The following is a 23,817-nucleotide window of genomic DNA, read 5'->3' as shown; positions in this document are numbered from 1 at the left end:
TGGAAAATTTCATTTAAAGAATGTTTATTTAAAACAGCAGTTTTTAAAAGAATCTTTTAGATAGCTTTTATTATTGTCAATTCTGTGTTTCTGTGACATAGGGTAAAATAATCTCTTATTTTAATCCTAAACTGCTTTTTTATTTATAGAAGTTGAAGAGGGTTCCTAATGGAAAATTGTTAAGAGTTTTATTTTAGACCATACAGTTGTTTCACTTCAGGATCTATAATATCATTGGTATAGATATCATGATTACAAACTTTGTGTCTTTGAGGGCTATGCTTGGAAAATTAATTATTCTTTGCCAAACTTGATAGAAACCCTTCTGAATTTAGCTAAGCTTGTCTTTGTGTTCACTATTGGTTTTGCTTTATAGCTTGACCTACCAGAGCTTGCTTGTAGATGGCACTGCCTTTGGCAACCCAGTCTTTTCATGCCATGAGGAGACATCATTGGAAGGGTCTTAATAGTTTAATATGTATATTGATAAATAGCTTGTAAAAGGACCCTTCCACACCTGATAGATTATAAGTCTAGGAAGTCATTATATAGACATATTACTAGTATGCTAAACTATTTGTGGCATTTGCAAAAAGAGAAAGAAACTAAAGTGATTAGTATCACAGTGACTAAATCAGGAGTAAAATCTTTGTTCTATTCACCCTATATTGATACTTTGATGGAGAACATCTTCCCCATTAGTAGCAGGGTTCCTTGCAGTCTAGTTCTTTGAATTGGCCAAATTTTATGATTCTTTTCAACCTCCTCTTTTCATTATTTTTATTGCCTTCAACTCTGTATATTTCCCCCTACTCTTTTAAACTACCTTAATATTCTGGTTCTCTTCATGCCTCTTGAACTGCTCTTTTCTGAGACCCATTGTTCTTCCCTGTTTTATAAAAGTTCCCTGAGCATTTCAGTCCTAATTTCTGCTCATTTTCTTTCTATATCCCATACATTTATCATTAGTTATTATTAAAGAACACACCCAAATCTCCAATTTCTCTCTAGTGTTCATGCTATTTTCAAGAAATCTTTTGTTTGTTTCATAACCACACCTTAAACTAAATGTCTAAATGTTAGTTTACAAAGAAGATAACAGAATGGTACAGGAGGAAAAAGCATTGGCCTTAGAATCAGAGGGCCTGAATTTAAATTCTATCTCTCTTTCTGGTACTCCCCATATTACTGGTTAAATTGAAGTCACTTAAACAATCCTTAACCTCAGTTTTCTCATCTATAAAATGAGAGAATTTAACTTGAAGGCCTGTGAGGTCCCTTTTGGCTTGGCATTTATTGTTTCTAAGTAATGATGGGGTTACATCTGCATGGGCATGAGAAGTAACCCCACCAGTGAAATTATAGATATTTAACTTTTATAGTGTGTATTTGTCAAAAGTTCCTTAAGTAGAATGTAAGTTTCTAAAGGAAAGAGGGGTCATACTATCTTAATTTTGTAGCTTCTTTCTTGTCTTTAGCACCAAATAAATAGTTTGGATTTGGCACTTTATAAAATTTATTTGCCAAGAAGTTTATAGAGTTAGAGAATTGCTGTAAGATTACAAAGAATTTTTTAAAAATTCAAAACCCTGGAGCTCCTGCTTGTCAGGTTCTAGGACCGTTGTAGCAGTGTTTGGAGATGCTCATTACCAGAAGGTTGACCATCAGGGGATGGATTTGTTTTGGCCACAGCAAGTCATGAATGCCAGCTACTAAGGCACAGAACTATTGACATATTGAACTTATTTGAGATAGACCTATGATCATTCTCTTCTGCAACTTTTCCAAAATATCTTAAAAGTGTGATGTCCCTAAATGGACCTACCATTTTAATTGAGATCTAACTGGAAAAGAGAAATAAGATATGGACATGTGCTGATTAAAAGAATTTCTTACAACCCGTGGAGCAATTGGTGCTTTATGAAGATGGGGTTTGGAAGTGACCTGAAGAATTCACATGATGCACTTTTAAAATTGCAAGATTGGGAGTTACGATACGACTCTTGGAAACAGTCAAGAAGTTTATGGCACTGAGAATAAAAAGTGATAAAGAATATGCATCTACTTTACAGAATCTCTATAATCAAATTGATAAAGAAAGTACTGCCCACTTGAATTATGTTAGCAATGTATCTCAGACTTGGCTACTAATGATTGAGCAAACAGAACAGCTTAGCAGAATAATGAAGACACATGCAGAAGACCTTAACTCTGGACCACTACATAGGCTTACTATGATGATCAAAGACAAGCAGCAAGTAAAGAAGAGTTATATAGGTGTGCACCAGCAAATTGAGACAGACATGTTCAAGGTCACAAAGATAGAATTGGATAAATTAAAAACAAGCTATAGGCAATTAATAAAAGAAATGAATGATGCCAAAGAGAAGTATAAAGAAGCTTTGCCTAAAGGAAAGGAAACAGAGAAGGCAAAAGACCGTTATGACAAAGCTACAATGAAACTTCATATGCTGCATAATCAATATGTATTGGCTTTGAAAGGGGCACAGCTTCATCAGCATCAGTATTATAATACTACACTTCCTCAGCTCCTGGACTCATTACAAAAAATGCAAGAAGAAATGATAAACGCATTGTAAGATAAGCTTCTTCTTAATCAGAATTGATCTTTTAAAGTAATATTTCTGTTTTCTATCCCCATTAATGTATTAATATATGTCATCTAAATTTTTTTTATTTTTATACATCTCACTCAGTTATTCTCTTTTGTAGTCTCTTTTTCTTCTGTTATCTATAGTTAATCATTTACCTTTTCTGTTCCTGTTTGTTTTCTGCTGAATGCTAATGGAAGAAGTCATATGGTTTTGCTGATTGAGACCACTACAGATTTATGCTCTATAATCTCAACTGGGCATTTAATACTGCTTTTACTCTACCCTGATTCACTTCTTATTTATTTTCTCCTGATATACCAACTTCTTCTCTTCTTAAATCATTTACTTTGTCCCATTTTCCTCCTTCTTAGCAAATCTTACTTCATATTTCACTGAAACAATCCAAACCATCCATCAAGTGCTCTTCTCATTTCAGTATGTCAAATCATCTGAAGGTTTTCCCATCCTCTCCTTTTCTGTATTACTAGAAAACAAATGATCTTTCTCTTTGCCAAAGCCAACCACTCTACCTGAGCTCTTAACTTCTTGGAGTCTCTTTCTTAAAGTTTATCTCTTCAATTATTTCCTATCTCCACCAATTTTCAGTCTTTCTTTATTCACTGGTTCCTTCCCTTCCAGTACACAAACATACCATCCATTAAAAAAAAATTTTCCCTACCCTATCTTCTTAAGATATTGTCGCATATCTTTTCTTCTTTCATAGTCAAATACCTAGAAAAACCTATTTACATATTAGTGACCTCAACTTTCTCACCTCCTATACTTTAACCCCTTGCAATTTGGCTTCTTTCCTGCCCTTTAATAGAAACCGCTCTCTCAGGGGTTACAAGTGACCTTTTTATTGCTAGAACAAATAGTTTTTTTCTCAGTCTACATTCTTCTTGACTCCTCTGCATGCATTTGTTACTCTTGACAACAATACTTTTTTCTGGATAATTATTCCTTTCTGGATGTGGTTCTCTTTCCATCTGTCACTTTTTTTCTCAGAAGCCTTTGAAAATTTAACATTCACTTCCTGTCCCTTGTGTTTGGGTGCTCCCTAAACCTCTGTGCCATAGTAGTGTTTGTATTAATGGAAAGAACCAGTAATTTTGATATGGTTTTAATTTGTGAAAACAATAGTCACTCATATTTTCTTTTTCTAATAAGTTTACTCGAAAAGATTTATGTTGACCAGCCTGAACTGCTTTCTCACCTTTTTAGGGATGGATTTTGTGCCATGCACATGTTTGTTTGTGCTCTTTTGTTATGCTTCTAATTATCTCATTTTAAAAAGTCTAAATTATTCCAAGGAGACTTGCAATTATAGCTCTTAAATAACATATGAATGATTTAGAGATACAACAGAATCTTTCTGGTATGGGTAAAGCATTTCAAGGATAATTCATGCCATCTAGGGAAAGAGATTAGTTTTACCAAATGGAAAAGAAGAGTTTGGATGAAAACAGAAAAGCAAAAGCTCATATGAACCAGCAAGCTAATACTGCAAAAAACCTGGCCAGTAGTAAGCAAAGATTTTCAGAGGGACCTGACCAGACACAGAGTTTGTTATTGATTTTTCAGCAGAGAAAGATAGTCTTTTTGAAGTCAGAAGAACAGTGAATAATCCAGTTTTAAAATACCTTTCTATTCATTACTATGAAGAAAAAATCTTTTTCATGGACAAGGCAATACAAAGACTAAAATAATGAAACTTGGAAAGTCAACTTTTACTTACTTTTTAATTAAAACTAGTATCAAAATTGTTATCAGAACAACTCCAGGTAAACCTTTAAGCTTTTGGTACTTTTATCAAGACTGTAAAATATTTATCCCAAAAGTATTTTGGGAATTTTGAAGCTTCTGGTATTTGAAAATTTCCTTGTCCCCATTGAAGGAATGATAAACTCTGATTTTTATATTGTTATATAGAGAGGTAGAATTGTTATGGAATTATAGAAATACCTAAGTGGAGATGGGCTATCACCATGTACTGTTTTTATATCTGGAAAAGTTAAGAAGTTATACAAAAGATGAAGATAAACATTTCAAAATTACCTGGCAACTTATCTGACTTAAACCTCATAGAAAACCTATGGAATTGTCTTGGAAAAACGGACTGTTTGTCAGTGATACATTCAGTAACCCAATGTGATATGTGGTTTCATTAAGACAACTTTAAAGAAAATGTTTTAAAATCTTGAGAACTTAATGCCAGAGCATCTAAAAGAAGGAATTGCAGCACAATACTGCATATTAAAAGCTCTTCAATGTGTAAAAAGTTGTGAATATGAGTCAATAAATTTTTTTTATTAGACATTTATTAATATTCGTTTTTAATCTGTTTACATACTTTATGCCCCTACTTTCCCCTTCACCCCCCGCTCTCCCCCCACTCATGGCCAACGCACATTTCCACTGGTTGTAACATGTGTCCTTGTTCAGGGTCTATTTCCCATTCATGTCCGCCTCAGCCCATGCATTCAAGCAATTGTTTATCTTAAATGTTTCCCCTCCTGCAGTCCTTCCTCTGAATGTGGGTAGCATCTTTACCATAAATCCCTCAGAGCTGTCTTGTGTCATTGCACAATAAATTTTTACTATTTTATTTTTCCTCAAAAAAAAAAATTCAAAACCCTTATAATGCCTATGAAGCCGTTAGCTTATTGTTATTGTTTTTTTTTAATGGTAAGTTTGATATCTGCTGTAACTTCAAAATGTGTTGTTCTAGGGAAATGGGAATTAGCTGTAACTAGAGTGTCCTACCTAGAAAAATAGTTGTTAGTGACTTGTCCTTTTATTATTGTCTCAGACTTTAGAATTTTCCTGCCTAGTTTTCTACAGTTAGATCTAGCTAAACATGTAATATGAGAATTAGAAATTTTAACTTTCATATATATTGTCTTTATTTTGGAGACAAAGGACTTCATTCCCCAAAGCTCTTTATAACATGCCTTTGAAGAATAGTGATTCATATTATCTACAGTTGTTGGATTTGTTACTTGTGCTATGATAGTAAAAATTATTTTTGCCAAATTTCATCAAGTAACATAAAAGGACATAGATGAATTTACAGAGAAATGCATAGATATTCTATATCTTCTAGAGACAGAAAGAGTATACTGTAGGATTTTTTAAAACCTTTATCTTCTGTCTTAGAACCAAAACTCTGTATTGATTCCAAGGCAGAAGAGTGGTAAGGGCTAGGCAATGGGGATTGAGTGACTTGCTCAGGTTCACACAGGTAGGAAGTTATCTAAGGCCAGATTTAAACCCAGGACTTCCTATCTCTAGACCTGACTCTCAATCCACAGAGCCACCTAGTTGCCCCATACTGTTGGATTTTAATATAAATGTAGAACTATTTTCTTTTTGTGCTAAAATTACCTTTTGGGATAATGATTTTATGAATTATTGATAGAACCAATAGATTACTTAGCAAATACAACTATTTAAAAAAATTTTAATGAGGTTACTCATCAATAAACATTTCAATATACAAAGAAAATAAGAGGTTGTACATGAAACTATGACCTTCTAATTTTTTTTGTTTTTAAATGACGTGTATATTCAATTTACCAAGATAGTAACAAAATCTCTATATTTGTTTTCCCTTCTTAACCTTTTTATTTTTGTCTGTATGTGTCTTTGTATGTTTGTAATATCTTGCTCAATTTTCTTCTTTTGGGGAGAAACATCTCTTTCACTGTCCATCAGCACCCTACCACCCTCAACTCCCACAGAAACTTTCCTTTGTAACAAAGAAGTATAATCAAACGGGACAAAGCAGCACATTAACTTTACCTCAGTGTGTATGTCCTTCCGTGCTTCTAGTCTATCACATCTCTGCCAAGAGGTGGAAGACATGTTCTATCATTAGTCTTATGAAATCATAGGGCAATATTGTATTGACTACAGTCCTGAAGCCTTTCAGAGTTATTTTCCTTATATTATTGTGATTATTATGTAAATTATTCTCCTGGTTCTACTAATTTTATTATGCAGCAATTAATTCAAGTCGTCTGAGGTTTCTCCAAAGTTGTCATATTTGACTTTTCTTAAAATATAATCATATTCTATTGGCTGTTTTTTTTTTAGCCATTCTTCATTCGATAGGTACCCAATTTATTCCAACTCTTGATTATTCTCATTATTTATTAATGAAGAACAGATACTCATTGGATCATTTTTAAAAAATAATTAATATATTTAGAATGGTTTTACATTATTGCATGATTCATGTTCTTTCCCACCCCTCTTTCCTACCCCCATCCTGGAGCTGACAAGCAATTCCACTGGATTATTATACATGTATCATTGTTCAAAACCTATTTCCATATTGTTCATATTTGCAATAGAATGATCTTTGAAACCCCAAACTCCAATCATATCCCCATTGAACTAGGTCTTCAATCATGTTTTTCTTCTGCATTTCTACTCCCACAGTTCTTCCTCTGAATGTGGCTAGTTTTCTTCCTCATAAGTTCCTCAGAATTGTCCTGGATCATTGCATTGCTGCTAGTAGAGAAGTCTATTACATTAGATTTTGCCATAATGTATCAGTCTCTGTATACAATGTTCTTCTGGTTCTACTCCTTTTGCTCTGCCTCAATTCCTGGATATCTTTTCAGTTCATATGGAATTGTTCCAGTTCATCATTCCTTTCACCACAGTAGTATTCCATCACTCTCAGATACCACAATTTGTTCAGCCATTCCCCAGTTGATGAACACCTACCCCCCACCCCCATTTTCCAATTTTTTGCTTCTATAAAAAGCGTGAGTATTATAAATACTTTTGTACAAACAATTTTCCTTATTATCTCTTTATGGTACAAACCCAGCAGTGGTATGGCTGGATCAAAGGGCATAATTCCTCCACAATGGTTGGATCAATTCACAACTCCACCAGCAATGCGTTAGCATCTCATTGGATAATTAAAAAAAATTTTTTTTAAATTTATAATATAATTTTACTACTTATCATATAAAACATTTCAGATAAATATTCACATGAATAATGAAGGTGAAGATAATCTGCTTTTTGAATAGTTGAAAATATTCTATTTTTTAACTGAAAATTTTCTAGTGCCTTTATCATTGGATATTTGAATTCCTTTAATTCTGCTCTTCAGTGGATTACCTTTTTATCTTCCTCTTTAGCTTCTTAGTTTGTGGCCTTACATTCTTTCACATACTTATATATACATATATAGTATGAATAATGATCAAAGTATCTATAATTTGATAACAACCACAGAACCACGAAATTATAGGACCTTAATACTAAAAAGAATCTCAGTGATAATCTTTTCTAACCTCTGTGTTTACAGAGTAGGAAAATGAAGCTCAGTGTGAAGTAGTAACTTGCTTAATTGATAGCTCCTGAGTGACACCCTTCAGAACTAGGACCTCAATAGAAGCTCATTTCTTTTGTCTGGTCATATATCTTTTAAGTGGTTTTATATCAGGAAATAGCATGGTATAGTGCTAGACTACCATATGTGGAGTCAAGGACCTGGTTTCAATTCCCCTGACACTTATTAGTTGACAAGTCATTTCTCTGACAGGGAACTTTTTAAAGTCTTAAGTCATGGATAAGTTGAGATGGTGGAGGGTGTTACTACACTAATGAAATAGGAGGTTATTCATTAATACGAATCTTTTACACTATTGTATGAAAGTTATTGCTGATAGGTAACCATAAGCAATAGCCTCCTTATATCTCTGATTTATCTCTTTATTGCTCTTTGGATTATTGACACTTTTGATTATTTGAAGATAATAGTATTCCATGAATCACAACCATATAAAATCACTGGAGTAATGTTAATGTCAAAAGGACTTTTTTTGGTGTATGTGTATAAAGAAGCAGCTTGAGAGTTTTGAAGGTACTGTTTAGTTTAATAAATGCATTATTCCAACAATCATTGCAACCAGTACAGTGTCACATGCAAATAAAAGTATTTGAAAGATTCATTCTAGAACAACCTTTGTGTCAGCAGCAAATACTCTTTTTTTATTATTTTTTATTATTTTTTTAAACCCTTAACTTCTGTGTATTGACTCATAGGTGGAAGAGTGGTAAGGGTGGGCAATGGGGGTCAAGTGACTTGCCCAGGGTCACACAGTTGGGAAATGTCTGAGGCAGCATTTGAACCTAGGACCTCCTGTCTCTAGGCCTGACTCTCAATCCACTGAGCCCCCTGGCAGCAAATACTCTTGTTGAGCATATGTCCATCCCTTATCAGAGAAGCATTGATCAGTATGTTAAAAATTTTTTTTCAATTAACAAGCATTTATTTTCTCTCTCCACTCCCCTCTCCCTTCCCCAATAAAAAACAAAAAAGAAAACTCTTGTAACAAATAAGTGTAATCAAGCAAAACAAATTCCAATGTGGCCTTTAACTCAGAAAATGAGAGCATCTTTCATTGTTCCACTGATATCATGGTTGGTCGTTGTAATGATAATTAAAAGTATTTATTACTTGCTAAGCACTAAGAATACAAATGCAAACCAAAAAAAGTTAGTTCCTATTTTTTAAGGAGCTTACATTTTAATAGAGAAAGAGTTAAGTCTTCAAATTTAAGTGTTGTAATATAAATTGTTCTGTTTACTTCACTTTGCATCAGCTATATATATATCATTCTTTCCAAGTTTATCTGAAATAATCCTTTTTGTCATTTTTTAGGGTGTAATAATATGTCATTACATTCCTATACCATGATTTTATCAGATATTTCCTAGTTAATAGGTGCCCCATCAAAAAGAAATATTTTTTTAATTTTTAAATTTTACTTTCAGTTCCAAATTTCCTTCTTCAATCTCCTTCCTTGCCCATTGAAAAGATAAGAAATACAAAACCTATTATACATATGAAGTTATGGAAAGCATTTCTATATTAGCCATGTTGTAAATGGGGGGAAGCAAGAAAAATAAAAGGGGAAAAATATGCTTCAGTCTGCACTCAGAGTCCATGAGTTCTTTTTTCAAAAGTGAATAACCTTTTCCTTTATGAATCTTTTGGAATAATTGTAAATCATTGTATTGATAAGAGTTGCTAAGTCTTTCACAGTTGATTTATTACTGTGTACATTGTCCTCCTGATTCTGCTCACTAAACTTTTTATCAGTTCATATTGAAACTATCCCCTTCATGGTTTCTTATAGCCCAATAGGATTCTACAACAATCATATATTACAACTTGTTCAGCCATTCCCCTGTTGATGAATATCCCCATAGTTTTCAATTTGCTACTACAAAGAATCTCTATAAATGTTTTTGTAGATATGTCTCTTTTCTCTTTGATGTCTTTGGGAATTGATCACAATGTTATTTTTTTTTAAACCCTTAACTTCTATGTATTAGTTCCTTGGTGGAAGAGTGGTAAGGGTAGGCAATGGGGGTCAAGTGACTTGCCCAGGGTCACACAGCTGGGAGGTGTCTGAGGTCAGATTTGAACCTAGGACCTCCTGTCTCTAGGCCTGGCTCTCAATCCACTGAGCTACCCAGCTGCCCCCGATCACAATGTTTTTTTTGTTTTTTTTTTTTAAATTTCATTTATTTTATTTTTTTTTTAACATTTATTAATCTACATTTTTAACATGGTTACCTGATTCATGCTCCTCCTATCCCCTTCACCACCCCCCCCCCCCCCACCCATGGCCGATGAGCATTTCCACTAGTTTTGTCATGTGTCCTTGATCAAGACCAATTTCCAAATTGTTGGTAGTTGCATTGGTGTGGTAGTTTCGAGTCCACACCCTCAATCACGTCCACCCCAACCCATGCATTCAAGCAGTTGTTTTTCTTATATGTTTCCTCTCCTGCAGTCCTTCCTCTGAGTGTGGGTAGCATCTTTACCATAAATCCCTCAGAATTGTCCTGGGTCATTGTATTGCTGCTGGTACAGGGGTCCATTACATTCAATTTTACCACAGTATATCAGTCTCTGTGTACAATGTTCTTCTGGCTCTACTCCTTTCGCTCTGCATCAGTTCCCGGAGGTCTCTCCAGTTCGCCTGGAACTCCTCCAGTTTATTATTCCTTTTAGCACAATAGTATTCCATCACCCGCATATACCACAGTTTGTTCAACCATTCCCCAATTGAAGGACATCCCCTCCTTTTCCAATTTGTTGCCACCACAAAAAGCGCAGCTATAAATATGATCACAATGTTTTTAAAAGATTTCTGTGACATGTAAAACAGAACCTAATTAGATTTTAGCTTGTACTTAACCAATTTTCACTGAACACTGATATTGTCTTTGCTTATACATATCAAGGAATCTTGCTTGTCTATTTAAAAATTGCAAGTCAGAAACCTTTTAGGAGATCCTTTTAGGCTAGATTTTGCTATACTGAATCAAGTAAAATACTATTTAAGTACTTACCAGTCTCTCAAACTTTCTATTAATTTAAATTTTATATCTAATAAGGGCTTCTTATACATTTATTTCATTTAGGTAGTTATCTGGAGAAGGCTGCTGAGTTAAGGCTTCATCTCAAAATGAATTTGTTAGCTTAGATAATAAACTTAAGGTATGGCTTTAAGATAAAAAATTAAATTGCTGCTGATTCATATTTCATATATACAGCATCTTAATTTTTCCATTGTGCTTTATCTATAATAGTATATAGCTAGTATAAATAATGTAGTAGTAATACTGATTGCTAAGTGTTAAAGAAAAATATCTTACTGACTCTGTACTTCATTCCCTAAAAAAATTAAAGCAATTAATAACCAATTCTTTTGGCCTCTCAGGAACTATTTTAGAAAGTCTTGAGCATCTTAATTTATATAACCTTGACATTGTGCTTCTAGATACTTTAGAGCATGACCGTAGACCGCCAGCCTGCTGTTTGCAATAATAAGCAACTAAATAGTACAGGTGATTCTGAAATTTGGTACAATTTGCATTATTACATAGCATTTAAATGTGACGAGACATGTTTTATTAGTTCATTAATATATACCTTGGGGTGAGTACAGATTCATAATTTCACCACTGGAGGCATACATTAATTAACAATAAAACATGCCCTGGAGTGAATTAATGTGGTCATAATACAGCTAACATTTTTAGTAACTTCTTTTTTTCCTACTTGCACTGCCACAGTGTCCTTTGAATATAGGAAACTGCAAGCTAGGATTTTAGGTTCTGTTATTCCACTGCCATAGAACTCTTTTTAAACCACTTTTTTTCCTTAGTCTTTAATTCTTTAAATAGGATATGTATCTCTGCAGTGGTACTGACAACCTCAGGAATTTTAAAGGTCTTTGAGAGATTTGATTCTCTAGTTCAAAGCAGCATTTCTTCCAAGAAACACTGCTTAGAAACGCACAGTATTATAATCCTGTAATTTGTACTTTCTTCTTGACCCTGACCTTAAGTTTCACACCCTGTTGTTATACTCTTCTTCAGCAGCTGTTTCTATTATTGAATTATTTGAGTGACAAAAAGTCTTTCTTTTTTTCCTATTCTCTGGGCTGTTCCTCAGGGACTGGATATTTTGCCAAAGGAAAATAGGTTTCAGGCTTCCAGACTACTTACTATATTATATTGGTAGATAATATTGGGAGATCATCAGCTATATTGCAGATGTTTTAGTCTTATTAGCAAATCATTTTCTATTGTGTGTACATCTTAAAGACATATAAATTAAATCAGTTTATTGACTGCATAATAAGTTAATAAAATTATAGTAATTGGACTTGGATTATTAAATATCATCCGATTTAATTCAGATATGAGTTTCTAGAATCCATTTATTAGGAATTATAGTATCTTAGAGTTGTAAGAGGCCCAAGAGGTCACATAGTCCAACTCTAACCTGAATAGGAATTTTTTCTACTCTTGACAAGTAGTCATCAGTGTTCCATTTAAATACCTCTAAAAGTGGGGAACCCACTAACTCTCAAAACTGTCCATTTTCACTTTGGACAGCTCCAATCTAATGCAAATTTTAAAGCTAAAATCTGCAATTTTGCAGCTTCTCTCTGATTAAACGAGTACTGACTTCTAGACTAAGTGAAACAAGTCAACAACTACTTTGTGCAAGGCATTATGGACACAGACAAAAAAAAACAACCCATGTTCTCTGGAAGCTTATGTTCTACTTGACAACCTTACAAAAAATTGAAAACTCAGATTACCTTCCTCTATATTTTGTATCTGTTTACATGTCTTAACCATTTGAATGGGTATTCATTGAGTGCAGGGACTCTTTTTGCCTTTCTTTGTGTTCCCAGCACTGAACACATTATCTCACAAATTGTAAATGTTTAATCACTGACTGACTTCAGGCTACATGTCCTTCAGCTTCTTCTATGACATGGTTTCTAGTTTTTATACTGCCTTGGTTACTGTCCTGTGGATGTGCTTCATTTTTGGTAATATCCTTTCTCCTTTTGGTCTGACCATGGTAGAAGTCAGCAGGACTATTACTTATCTTGTTCTGGATATGTCTCTTAATGCGGGTTAGCTGCATTTGCCATTTTGGCTGCCATATTGTAGTCAGCTGTGACTCCCATGTCCTTTTCATGTAAATGGTTGACTAATCAAGCTTTGGCCATCCTCCAGTTGTGTGATTGATTTTTTTTAGATTTGCATGTAAGGATTTTATATTTATTTATCCATATTCTATTTTATCTTATTAAATGTGGCCAATTCTTCTTGCCTGTTAAAGAGTTGAGAGCTTTTTGAAATGCGATTCAGTTATCCAGTGCCTTAACAATCCCTTTCAGCTTAGTGTTATTTCCAAATTTGATAATTTATAGATAATTGAAGACTTAAGTTTAAAGCTAAGTAAAACTATGTTTTAATTGAGATTAAGTTTAATTTGAAAACTAGGTTTCATCTTTGTAAAGCAATTGTTTTCAGGAAATAATTTTTTATTATAGTGATGTCTTCCTTTGGAATTTTGATTTAATTTGTGTTGCTATGTGTGTGTTTGTGTATATAGGATAGTAGATAACATGCCTGTAACATGGTGCTATGATGTTGAAGATGGACAGAGGTACTGCAATCCTGGATTTCCAATTGGCTGTTATATTACAGATAAAGGCCATGCAAAAGATGCTTGTGTTATCAATGTAAGTTTGTTGCTTTCTTAAATTTACCCCACCCCTCACCCCTCCAAAAAAAACCCTTTCAGCATAGATTTTGTGGATTAAATGAAATCTTGGAGCTTTCCTTAATATTTATTCATCATTCAAAATTAAAATTGTACCTTAGAATTAATTTAGAACTGACCAGGTTATTGAGGCATTGTGTAACTTTATTTTATTTTATTTTTTAAAAAAACCCTTTCCTTCCATCTTAGAATCAATACTGAATATTGGTTCCAAGGCAGAAGAGTGGTAAGGGCTAGGCAATGGAGGTTAAGTGACTTGCCCAGGGTCACCTAGCTAGGAAGTATCTGAGGCCAGGACCTCCGGTCTCTGGGCTTGGCTCTCAATCCACTGAGCCACCCAGCTGTTAATATTGTGTTTTAAGTAAATAGTTAGACTTTCATGTTTTTTATCTACAAATTGTGCTTTTTATATTAAGATTCAACACCTAAAAGAAAGCATACATTGTCTCTCCCTCAATTCCAGTTGAGAAAACTTTTGGGCTTAGAGCCTGGACATTCCCTCTTGTTAAATTCGGGGAAAGCTTGATTTTCCTCTTCACTGCTAGTCTTGTTGTGATCTGTTTTATTTTATTATTTTTAGATTATTCCAGACTTGGTTTTCTTCCATTAACTTTTGTTTTCTTTCCCACAGTCAGAATTCCATGAGAAAGATACATTTTACATCTTCAACCATGTTGATATCAAGATATACTATCATATTGTTGAAAGTGGAGCCATGGGAGCAAGATTAGTGGCTGCTAAACTTGAGCCCAAAAGGTAATCATATAATTAGCTGGAATAGATAAAATTAAATGGATTCAATATGCTTCATTCCATATTGGATTGATAATTTAGCTTTTTAAAATGATCTAGGTTGAGAGTTTATTTATATTATGTATATATGTTACATATGTATGTTTATAATCCATTTTTAAGGGAATAACTTTAATTTTTAAAACCCCTAATGTTCACACTCTACTATTTGAAGATATATTAAAAGAATATTTCTTGGTGTTTTTGAGTTAACATATAACATTTGAAGGCATTTGATCACTTGTGAAATCCTTTGATAAAATATGAATTTAAAATATTTTCCTTGCTAATCTCACTGTCTTCTCCAAGATTAATTATCTCCTACTTCTGTTATTAAAGAAAGGTATGTCATGACAAGAAATTAGCTAATTTTAGGGAAAAAACCTCAACATTTCTTATAAATTTGGTGCTATTCAAATGTATTCATATCTAAATTTGTCCTTAATTTTGTTAGAGTAATTATATTGCATAGTTATTTATTTGAATTGGCTTTTATGACTACATGAAAATATATTTGTACTGTTGAAGGTGACATAAATAATGTGATGTTTATTAGCATTATAAAATACACAAAATCTATTAGCTTAATTGATCACATTCCTTAAGATTCACTTTTTCTAACATTTTGCTTAAATGTTTATTTCTTCTTAACAGTTTCAAACATACACAAACAGAGAAACCTGATTGTTCTGGACCTCCAATGGACATAAACAATAAGGCTACTGGGGAGATCAAAATTGCCTATACTTATACAGTTAATTTTGTAGTGAGTACTCTTTAGTATAATATAAAATTTTACTTTGAATTTTCATTTTAAAATTATTCTAAACAAGTAATACTTGACTTGCAAATAACAAAACTATTAAGAATTGATAAATGATTTTTCAAAATGTCAAGTAATTTTAGTTTGCAAGTATTCTGTACTCTGAGAGTTTTGTTCAAGTTTGTTCAAGAAGTGCTAGGAAATTGATGTTCATTTAAACCTGGGGGATTTAACTCAAAAGTTTTCTAACTTGCACAATTATTACAGCTCAAGTTCTACTAATTAGTACAGTTTAGTAGGTCTAGATCAGTGATGGCGAACCTTTTAGGCCCTCCCTCCCCCTCCCAAAGTTCTGGTGTTCCCCGCCCCCCATCCATGTTGGGTATGCCTCTCCCCGTGGAGGGGGGAGGGGATTGGCCCAGGTGCCCTGCCCTTCTCCAGCTCTGACTTCTGTGAGCTGCCTACCTTACCCCCTATGTTCTCCCATTGGTTGCTGGGCAGAGGGGTGGGGAATGTGAAAAAATGTCAGGCACTGTGGAGAGGGGGAGGGGAGTAGCTCTGCCAGAGTCCCTCTGCCTTTCTAGTAATGAACTCTGGGGGTTGGGGAGTGCCATAGGTTCACCATCACTGGTAGTGATATAATATTTTTTGTTTATGTAATATTCTAGCGGTGAAACATTTTAACATCATTTTGTAGCATTATCTTTTGTTGCAGAAAGCAATGATAATTTTGTTTTATTAATTTGAGTATTATGAAAGTTCATATAACCTGAAAATATGCAAATTAATTATAGGTGTTTAAAGTTTTTATACATTAACTATTAATAATGTAATTATTATTATACCATTTATTATTAAAGAAACAGTTTTATTATTAAAAATAAATTATTATTTAATAATTATTATTAATATACTGTTTTATATATTAAAATCCACATTCAGAAGAAATTTTTCCTGGAAACTATTAGAAATGATTTTTATTTTTTATCTTTTCTATGGCATTTAAATAAGAAAGAAGCAAAGATTGGGCAGTAGAAGACCCGGGTTCTAATCTTTATTCTGTTACTAAACTACTTGTGTGATTTTTGCCAAATCTGAACACGTCTGAACTTTAGTTTCCTTTTGTGTAATAGACGTGACTAAGTCAGAGTGTGGACAGACCTCTGTCCTGGGAGTGAGAAAGACCTGAGTTCAAATTCAAATTCAACTTCTGACACATAGTAGCTCTGTGATTCTAGACAAGTCACTCAATACCTCTCTGCTTCAGTTTTCTCCACAAGGTTGCTGTCAACATCACATAAGATATTGTAAAGTACTTCGCATAATTCCTGGCATAAAGGAGGGGACTTAATTCTTCACTTTGTTTCTCATGGGGACTAATCTCCTTTCCAACTCCAAAATTCAATTTTTCATTGAACATGGCTTATATTGTGGTTACTTCTCCACAACAGTCCTACTCTAGTGCTTCATTATGGCATGGAAGTGACTTTGGGTTCTTGAAAATGATGTCAAAACAGTGTTAATTCTGGAAGGTTCTTCCCACCATGTTAGAAAAGCTTTAGTTATATATAAACACAGACTAAGTTTATCATCTGGACTAGACTAGCTGGCAAAGGGCAGAGAGATTTCTCCCCACATTGGCTGCAAGATGAAACTTTTTTCTGCTACAGCAATTCATAAGCACCTTTCTTTGAGTCAGAAGAATTATATTCTGCAAGTAGTAGAATTCCATTCACTTTACATATGAAGGAATGGAGGATTGGGGAGGTTAAGTGACCTGCCTTTGGCCATGTAGCTAAAACTGTCATAAGTAGAATTTGAACCATGTTTCCTCATACTCAGTCCATCATTTTTGCCACTATAACATGTGATCACTTTTATGTGCTTTGATGACTTGTCATTCCATTTGCTTTGTATCTTTCCTTGTTTTGCAATTTTCTTAATGTACTTTTGCTTTGAGCTATTTATATTTTATCTTTTCCCTCAGGAAGAAAAACGTATTAGATGGGCCTCCAGATGGGACTATATTTTGGAATCCATGCCTCATACACACATTCAGTGGTTTAGGTGAGAGAACAGTAGTGTATTCTTATTTCTTGCTTGTTTCAGCCTTTGCTCATGTCATTCTTTAATCCTATAATGCATTTCTTTTCCTCTCTTATTTCCCAGTTTATTACCCTTTCCATTAATAAATTTGTTTTGTCTAATCTTCAAAAAACTTCCTTGATTGCAAATAGTTACTTCCTTTATTTTGTTCCCTCCTTTATACTTATACAGGGATTTTTAACCTGGCATCTGATTTCAGGTGTGTAGGGGGAAGTCCTGTGGATTTGGTTTTTAAAAATATATTGATAATTGTTCTTCAATATTAGTTTCCTTTGTAATCCTATATATTTTGTTTTTTGCATTTTTAAAACATTATTCTGAGAAGCGGTTGATAGATTTCACCAGACTAAAGGGGCCCATGACACCAAAAAAGATTTAAGAACCCTTCACTTAGAGAAAGATTGAGAATTTGCCTTAAAACCAGGGAGACTGGGTTTAAGGTCTACCTCCAATATGTAACAGTTTCCTTACACCCTATTTCAGTATTATGAAGAGTAACCAGTTTTGGAGATAGAATAATTAAAGTACTAATTCTTCTTGTAGCATAATGAATTCCCTGGTGATTGTTCTCTTCTTATCTGGAATGGTAGCCATGATTATGTTAAGAACTCTTCATAAAGATATTGCAAGATATAATCAGATGGATTCAACTGTAAGTAAAAACATTATACTACTACCTATATAGTCTTGATTGATTTTTTTCATTTTTACTTTGTTTTTGCCTATTTTCATTTTTCATAAACTTAAATATTATTTAGCAAGAATCTTCTTTAAAGTTATGCTCATGAATTTACACTTTTGTTTTATCTTAAATCTTCAAATAAACATCCATTTTTATGTCTTTGGTGGTGCCAAGTATTTCAAAGCCCATAATATCTTTAAAAAAAAAAAACTAATTCTATATAGATCCTATTACATTAGAGAGGAAAAAGTAACTATTTGAAGCAATCACAGCTTTACTCTTTTTAAAATCACTGTGTCATCAGCCGTGCCAATTTCTAGGCTCTACATGTGAGGCCCTATATTTTTGAGTGAAAATTGACACCCAAAGCAGTTTTAATTTCATATTTATACAGTTTGCTTTTCTTTTGGTGCACTCAAAGTATGTCCCATACTTTTTTCATTTATTTTCACTTAAAGAATGTGCTTTATACATTATATGTATATACAACTTTTTCTTTCCCTGAGGCTGAACTGACAAAGTTAATTTCATAGACCATCTTTGATATTCTTTTAAAATATGTTCTTGACTTTCGTTTTTACACCTTTGAGCCTTATGCTTATTCTGTTTTCTTCACCATCTCCATTTAGTATTTTCAAAATTAGTTTTGGTTCCATAGAATATTCAATCTTCATTGGTTTTTCAACTAAGTGTTACTTGAAGCTTGTGTCTCAATTGTTGTTGTCTTATACCTTTTTAAAGTTGAAATACAAAACAATAAACATTAAAAGAAGGTTTTATTGATCATTTCTTTCTACCTTCTTAATAGTTTTGCTATATTCTTTTATATTCATGTTATGATTCCACTGTGAAGCAAGTATAGGCAGACTTATCATATGGGGAAATGTAAACAAATATGTTATCAGTCTCCCAAGGTCATATGTTCCATGGTGGAACTAGGCCTTGAACCAGTTTTTTAATTTACAGTCTAGGATAGTGATTTTCCATTAATATTTTTGCCTCATTATCTACCTTCAGTTTGTGTTGGCTTCCTTTTGTAAAGGTCATCGCTTAGGCCCTGTCACTCAGTATATAATGTAAATAGACTGTAGTCATAGAGCTGCTATTTCATTGCTCCTGACTCTCTACTGTAAATGACTCTATACATTCTTTACTCACTCTTATCACTTTTCTCACAGATATGTACCACAGATATGTTAGGTACTGTGTTTGGCTCCTCTGTTAGTCTGTTACTCAAAAGAATTAATGACACTGATTTGACACTGAGTTAATCAGCAAGCATGTATTAATATTAAGCTATGATATGTGTTGTGGTAACAAAGAAAAAATGAAAATACTCTCTTGCCCTCAAGGAGTTTCCATTCTAACGAAGGGACAATATAGATTAACCAGGTAGTGGAGGAAAAGTTCACACTAGAACGTGTAACCTCAATAATACATATAATTGAAATTATCTCCTATAGCATGTTTTTGTAGAGAACCAGAATTATCACTGACATGTTTTCTTTCTTAAATCTGAAGGAAATAAAGCAAAGTAGATGAATTAGCTAATAAAAAATTTGAATTATTATAAAAACAAACATTTATGTCTAATTAAAATGAACATTGCTTTTAAAAATAATTTTGACAGACCCCCTGAGGTACAAATATTCTTCTTTTGAAAATAAGTGCCAACTCACAACTCAGGAAAGACCTCTTGGACTATAAGAGTAGCATTTTTTTTTCCCTTAGAAAATCCTTTTAAAAAACAAAAACTCTAAAAAAAAAAGCCCAAACTCTGGGAAACAGTGCAGTCAGTCCTTCAGATACGTAGGGTCACTACACTAAGACTTTTGATGCACTCTGTATTTAAATTTTAATAGGTTAAAACTATACTAAGACACTTGGGACACTTTTTTTTTAAACCCTTATTGGCTCCAAGGCAGAAGAGTGGTAAGGGTAGGCAGTGGGGGGTCAAGTGACCTTGCCCAGGCTCACACAGCTGGGAAGTGTCTGAGGTCAGATTTGTGGGACACTATTAAAATCAAACTTTGAAGGTTGTGTTATCAGCCTTCCTATTTTATACTATTAATAACCTTAGACATGACATATATCAATTGAAAGCTAATACTAGAATAATGGGTTTTTATTTTCATTATGGAAAAAAGCATTTGATGTTACAGGAACTAAGGCATAGCTTCTGTTGTATAAATTAGAACTTCAAATTTTTTTGGGAGGGTAAAAGATATTTTATTATACCAATTACTTGTAATAACAATTTTCCACATAAGTTTTCTGAAGTTATATGATTCAGATTGTCTTGTTCCCTCCCTCCTTTTCCCTTCCTGGAGATGGTAAGCAAGCAGATTTTTTTTTTTTTTATCATTTTGAATAGGACTTTAGAATAACAAGCTCATTAAATAAAAGACTTGTGAAATGGCTAGCCTCTTGTAATGTCTTAATGGAACAACTTGTTATTTGTCTAAAGATGATAAGAAGTTCTTCTTCTAGTAGTAGGATGATAGGGAAATTTCAGTTATTCGTATCTCTCTTACCACAAATTGGGAAACTAGTTATGTATGATTTTTCCCTGCCAGAGCAACCCTGCCACCCACATCATAGATGCACAAAAAAATTATCCCTTTGATTGTTTCCTAAGAATGATGTCACTTTTAAAATGCTTTATTGGTATGCTGCCTAGGTAAGTCTTTAATAGTTATTTAATATTTCATAGAAGTAGCAGGAGGTAGAAACTCATGAGTTACTTTAGTTTGTGCTAGTTTAATTATTAGCGATTTGGAGATCATCTTTTCAAAGTTTCTTCTAAAACCGCATTTTATTTAAAACCATAATTCTGACTTTGGGAAAAGAAACATGAACAAAGTTTCTGTATTTATTCCAAGTTGAAATTTTGTTGCTTTCAAATTTGGAATAACTTTTATTGTTAATTATTTTGGTTTTTTAATTTATATTATTTATGTACTAAGTAGAATTGGGAGATCGTTTCTTGCAAGTTTAATACTTACTGTATTTACTTCTTAGGAAGATGCTCAGGAAGAATTTGGCTGGAAATTGGTTCATGGTGATATTTTCCGTCCTCCAAGAAAAGGAATGCTGCTTTCAGTCTTTCTGGGATCAGGGACACAGATTTTAATTATGACTTTTGTGACTCTATGTAAGTGTTAAGTAAAAAAGAAAGAAAATGAGAAGTGTTTTACCGAATACTTATATGAAAAACAGCTTGCTAAATGAGGGGATTGGACGAATTGACCTAAAATTGAAACTCCCTTTGTGTGGCCCCTCAGTTTAGGAGAGAAAGTTTACTTGACTTAGAATCATAAAAAATGAATTTAGATCCTAACTGCTGTTTCTTGCATGACTTTAAATTAATCTTTCTGAATCTTAAGTCCTATTTTCTGAAAATGAATGGTTTGGCTACCATGGCCCTTATGGCCTCTGAATTTAAATCCTTAATCTTGTAATCTGCAAAATGCAGGGGTTGAACTAGTTTTCTCTAAGTCATTGATTCCCAAAGTGGGCACCACCACCTCCTGGTGGGTGCTGCAGCGATCCAGGGGGGCCGTGATGGCCACAGGTGCATTTATCTTTCCTATTAATTGCTATTACAATTTTTAAAAAATTTAATTTCCAGGGATGCTAAGTAATATTTTTTCTGGAAAGGGGGCGGTGGGTCAAAAAAGTGTGGGAACCACTGCTCTAAGTGCTCAATCCTATTCTCTGGTGGGAACCAATGGTCCCTCTTATTTTAAATTATAACAAATAAAAACTAATAATAATGGTAATGGCTAGTATTATATAGAGCTTACTATGAGTCAAAAATTATCATCTTATTTGATCCTCACATTAACTCTGAATTTCCTATTATTTATCCCCAATTTATAGTTGAGGAAACTAAAACAAGTTAAGTGACTTGCTTCTTAGGGTCACATAACTGTATGTATCTGAGACAGGATTTGAACTCAAGACATTTCTGATTCTGGACCCAGCGCTTAATCCAGTGTGATAGAACTACCTGCCTAAGCTATAAGGCTAAGCATTTGCAAACAGATTTTAGGTATTGATTTAATAAGGACTATAAACCAATTTAAACTCTTAGGAGGTGAACTATAATCAATTTGAATTCACTGTCTTAAAGCAAGCCTGTAGCTAAGTATGACTTTTCAATGTTTAGATCCCTATGAAATTGTATACTATGCAGCTTCAGGACAAGGGACCAAGCTAGATCTCAGAGAGAGCAGAGGTTGGAGAGGAATGAGTGAGGATAGTAGGAGTGAGGAGTAGTCCTCAGGCATACATGGAGAGGGAGCATCCCTCTCTGGCATACATGCCATAGGTTTACCAAAACAGTTCTTAAGAGTAGCTTAACCAGACATCTCATTGAACTCAACCAAGATGTGGGAATAGAAGGTGTTTCTTCACTGGGCAGAAAAATGTGTGTGGCAAAGTTAGGCAAGGAGTGGGGAGATGTAATTTTGAAATATAATATATGAAGAAAGATGCCATGGTGGATGTGGAGGCATTGAAATAGTTGGAAAGGATCATAAGAGGGCCGTGAAGGGGAAGTGATGAAGAAATGGAAGTGGTAGACACCAATGACAAATTTTTCCTGCTTTAAAATTTTATTTAGTTTCATTACTGTCTTTTTCCTTCCTCATCAAGGCCAGTTATTAGAGAAACAGGCTTTCTTGATCTAGAAGATGTGACCAAAAAGGAGAGACTAAATGAGAAAAAGAATGTGAGGAAAGTTCAAAGTCTGTCATGAATCTTTTTAGTTGTTTTCTTCTGACCTACCCCCATATGAGAAGCTCCAGGGGAAAGCTGCCAGAAACCTGGGACAGTCTGAAGTTATCTGACAACCAAAATCAGTTAGTTCATTGAATGGGCAACATTTAGTTAACAGTTTTCTCTCAGATATTACCAAGTTCCCAGATCTATTAGAAGCCTCTCCTGGACACAACCCAGCTTCATTAAGGATCTGCTGTGTGCTAGCTTCTGGGGGTATAAAGACAATAAATGAACTTCTTATTTCTCTCAAGCAACTCCTAGTCTATCATGTGAGGCAGCCTTTACATAATTATATACAAAAGTTCAAGCTAGTGGAAGGTGGCATGAAAACTAGGAGTTGAGGAAATAGAAAAGGCTTCATGTCAAAGGGGGTGCTTGATTTGGGTCTTGAAGGAATACTGAATAATCACCGTTATCATAGTAGTTAATACAATGTTACAGAGCAGTAAAGGGTAGACTGGGCTAGAATTCACTATTGCCAAACTGCTATAACATATGCAGAGCTTTGTGTAAACCTTAAAAATGTTATTCATATACTGACCATCATTATTATTAAAATAATATTTTTCATCATTTTCATATAACTTTGAAAGTGAGTTTTTTCCCCTGATTAATTATTGCTTAGAGTGCCCTCATGTGTCTCTACCTTGTAACATTTCAGTTCCTTTAAAGGAAATGATACTTTTAGACTACTGATAAAAACAATAGTGACCATTAAATTTCAAATTGACTACTATCAAATATGGTTGTCTGTGATAAGGAACCTTTACTAGACAGTCCATTTATCACATTGAACATCCTCTAAATAATGCTAAACCCAAGCACAACTACATATATGTATGCTGTGTTAATTCCTCTAATTGTTTCCCCGTTAAAAAAATCAATTTTACCAATTAATAGCTAAGGAAACCAGGTAAACAAAACATTAATATTTGAC

The 23,817-nt window shown here is 33.7% G+C and overlaps 1 protein-coding gene and 1 pseudogene across 1 annotated transcript in view; both read left to right on the top strand.

Annotated features, from left to right (window-relative positions):
• The window catches only part of TM9SF2 (transmembrane 9 superfamily member 2), an 85,891-nt gene that overhangs the window by 41,783 nt on the left and 20,291 nt on the right, over positions 1-23,817 (top strand). Inside the window, exons 5-10 of the mRNA XM_044670549.1 lie at positions 13,582-13,711; positions 14,384-14,508; positions 15,199-15,310; positions 17,295-17,374; positions 17,957-18,065; positions 21,117-21,249. Coding sequence (XP_044526484.1) covers positions 13,582-13,711; positions 14,384-14,508; positions 15,199-15,310; positions 17,295-17,374; positions 17,957-18,065; positions 21,117-21,249 — 689 coding nt within the window. The remainder of the gene's footprint in view (positions 1-13,581; positions 13,712-14,383; positions 14,509-15,198; positions 15,311-17,294; positions 17,375-17,956; positions 18,066-21,116; positions 21,250-23,817) is intronic.
• LOC123239188 lies at positions 1,775-2,600 on the top strand (annotated as a pseudogene).

This window comes from Gracilinanus agilis, chromosome 3 (genome assembly GCF_016433145.1).
Source record: "Gracilinanus agilis isolate LMUSP501 chromosome 3, AgileGrace, whole genome shotgun sequence".
Classification (NCBI taxonomy): domain Eukaryota; kingdom Metazoa; phylum Chordata; class Mammalia; order Didelphimorphia; family Didelphidae; genus Gracilinanus; species Gracilinanus agilis.
The sequence above is the reverse complement of the archived record's forward strand: the minus strand, read 5'-3'. Positions and strand labels throughout refer to the sequence as shown.